Raw genomic sequence first — 3,452 nt, 5'->3', positions numbered from 1 at the left:
GGCAGGTGACAGCTCTGTTTAATGTGGGTTGTGATTTTTTTTTATAGACAACAAACGAAACTGCAAGTCATAAATACTTTTTACTGTTAATCTTCTTGTCAAATTACTTCACTTTGGAAACCAAAGATGTCAAAGTTTGCTACTCTACTAGCTGTTTTCTTCTTAATTAGCGTAATTTCGGCTAAATCATGCAATTTACCACCGAGTGAATGGTGTTCAACAACTGAGATTTCTGTAGCTTGTCAGGTAGGTAAATGATAAAAGAATCGCTTTAAACCTAGGCCTAATGAATGGAATTTTAGGGGTAGGCCTACTAACATATAGCAGCTCCATATCTTCTTGCTACCGCAAGGCCTATGGAAGCTGATAGTAAAAAATGGGGAATACTGTAGGCCTAGCACTATGTCGGCCTAGTAGAGCCTCTCCTACCATAGTATATAGCTAGGCCTAACCTGGCCCTGCTCCTGACGCCTCGCTAGGCAAATCAATGCATTATACTGTAACCCTCCTTGGTAGGGCCTGGCCGGGCCTGGAGTAATACATTATGAGTTTACGTACTACTAAGAAAGAATGTTCTATTGTATGGGTGGTATGCTTAAATAGGCCTAGGCAATCATTCAATCAGTAGAAGGAATTCTTGGTTTTAGATGACATACATAGGCTAGGCCTAACTAGGCATAGAGTGGGGATAGCCACCGCCTTTTTCATTTCACTACTGCTAGGACTGTAGTCCAATTATACTGTTGTTGAGCCCTAATACAAACCCTGACCTTTGCAACTGTGCCTTATCAAAAGCAAACCTATTTTGTGAGCGTGATTGTTATGATTGTGATCAAGGTCTGTAATTCATAATAAATGAAGTTGACATAGAGCCCAATCACACTTGACAGTTTGTCGGCTTCCCCAGACCATAGCTGAACTCAACAGGTACTGGTTCAGCCTTTCAACAAACTGGCCTAGGCCCATTACTTGATTTAGGCCAAATAATACAATATACTTGTTAAGCGTCACTGCCCGCCCCTGATTTTCTATCCGCCCCCTCTTTTTTTTTTTTTTTTTTTTTTTTTTGAAAAAAATGACGAAAATTAACTAAAAAATGCCGATAATTGATGGAAAAGGATCGTTTTATTCAACTTGTGTGCAGGGAACAAGCTGTGAAGTGCGCCACCAATATCAACACATGTGTGGCATCGGTGCATATTATATAAATGATCCTAAATGTGTTTCTCAATGTTTAAAAAATATGTGCTGACTGTTTGTAGACTTTTTTTATGTACAAACCAAAACGGTAACATAAGCTGAAACCGAAGACCGTTCGGAGATATAAATCATAAATCAAAAAAAAAGAGAAAAAAAAAAACGCCTCCGCCCCTGATAATTTTTGAGGGGGTGACGCTTAACAAGTATATTTTTTTATTTGACCTTATTCTGATTTTTTTTTTAAGTTTGTGTCTGCCACCATATATATATATATGTACGTTTGTTTGTATATGTATGTGTTTGTATATATATATATATATATGTACTGTATGTGTGTATGTATGTGTATGTATGTATATGTATGTATATGCATATGTGTGTATATATATATATATATTTATTTTGTGTTTATATTTTTTGATTTCTATATATTTTTAACTGGTGGCCACAGCTTAAAGTTTTATTCTAAACTTATTTTGGCCTCCTTCCACACACTTATTCTGTAATGTACTATTATTCTTAGTTGGTTTTACTATTAAGCTTTTGTTATGTATGTTAATATGTTTATGTGTGTGGAGAAATAAATTAAACAAACAAACAAACAAATTATGTTTTATTAGTGCATTTATTTGAGTAGTAATTCAGTTATTCATTACATTGTATTTAAGTTGAACACACCACCCTTGAGTGCCCCCGATCTAAAGGCGTATGTTTACAAAGTAAATAAATAAATATAGACCTTTAAAAACCTTAAAATGCATTAGGATTGTTATTGTCTGCAAGCATTAAAACTGTATTTGCCCTTCCAAAAAACAAAACAAAAAATCATAAATCCATTTTGAAACAAACATTTAATATTTATAGATAATTTTACAGTAAAAAAATGATAGAAACACTTCCAGTCACTGTAAGTGAATTCTTCTATACTATTATTATCAGGGTACACATTTTGAACTTTTCTCATTCTCTATTCAATGCAATTAAATTAAAATTTACAAGAAAGTAATTTTACCTGCTGTTGAGGATCTTGAAATTAGTGCACTTAAAATAAATGTAAGCTTCACCAATTCAAAATTTTTATTTTATTGGAAAATTATTTTTTCTTACTACAAATGGGCAATTCCATAAATTCGGACGTACATTTCAGACACTTTGTGAATCTATATTTTCATAATGAAGCTTGCAATTTATTTTTTTTAAAGTTTGCATTACATCTACTGGTTAGTACTATCAAGCCTACAATTTTTATTTTTTAACTCATATGCGTTACGGAGATACGGGTCAAAATGACCCCGTGACGGACGTAATCAGAGAAAGTGACTTTTCCTACGTCACTATACTTTTTTTTACTCTGTGATGTGTGGGACATTTAAAAAAAAATATTTCCCTGTTGTTTTCCACTAATGTGCGGGCTTTCAAGTAGAATAAAAATTGAATTGAATTTTTTTCATTTTCTCTATGAAAACACTATAAAATTACTGTGACGGACGTACAATTTTATCGTGACGGACGTACTTGTCTGAATTGTGACGGACGTACACATCTAAAAATACAAAAAAATCTGCAATCTAAATTATTTTATTTATTAATTAATATACTGGTATGCTTATATGATATAAAAGTACCAAAATATACTGGATTTTAAACTTTTTTTTAAATAATGAAAGTAAAATACAATGAATTAAATAATTTAGGTAATTTTGTGTCAAATAATCCTGAGTTGACCTCAATACCCTAGTAGTCAAACCATGTTTTGTATGCATTTGAGGTAAAGAGAATATTGACTTCATAAATTGGTTCAGGGTGGCCCTAGAATCATTTTGGCTTGGTAACACGTTTTTTTTAATGTGGCAAAATGTCAAAGGTGAGGGTCAAAAGTCATAGTAATAGGGCCATTATATCTTCGCAAACACATGTGGTAGAGAGTTAAGTTTGGTGCCAAGTTGTTCAAAACATTTATATTTCTATTTACCATAATAGAATATTTTGTTAAAAAATGACCGGACATGCCATTTCTGACCTTTGACTCATCTCCGAGTCATATACACAGGTTCTCATATTTCCGTAACCACTGGTGGTAGGGAGTTAATTGTGGTATCAATTTGTTCAGAACATTTATGTAAATAGATTATAAAGGAGTTGGATCTAAATTTGTAACCAGGAAAAATGATTATTTGGTTCCCAAAATGCACTTTGTTATTGTTAATTAATGCAGACTGTTAAACTAGACTACATACTATACTGTACTAGAT

General features: G+C 32.9%; 1 protein-coding gene across 1 annotated transcript in view; it reads left to right on the top strand.

The window, feature by feature from the left end:
• Positions 1 to 3,452, top strand: part of LOC117117587 (gamma-interferon-inducible lysosomal thiol reductase-like) — a 10,157-nt gene continuing 6,705 nt past the window's right edge. Inside the window, exon 1 of the mRNA XM_033261935.1 lies at positions 1 to 246. Coding sequence (XP_033117826.1) covers positions 127 to 246 — 120 coding nt within the window. The 5' untranslated portion in view covers positions 1 to 126. The remainder of the gene's footprint in view (positions 247 to 3,452) is intronic.

The sequence above is a fragment of the Anneissia japonica genome, unplaced genomic scaffold (assembly GCF_011630105.1).
Source record: "Anneissia japonica isolate Jap-2015-1 unplaced genomic scaffold, ASM1163010v1 scaffold288006_len43433_cov135, whole genome shotgun sequence".
Classification (NCBI taxonomy): domain Eukaryota; kingdom Metazoa; phylum Echinodermata; class Crinoidea; order Comatulida; family Comatulidae; genus Anneissia; species Anneissia japonica.
Note: the sequence above shows the minus strand (reverse complement) of the source record. Positions and strands in the feature narration are given on the sequence as shown.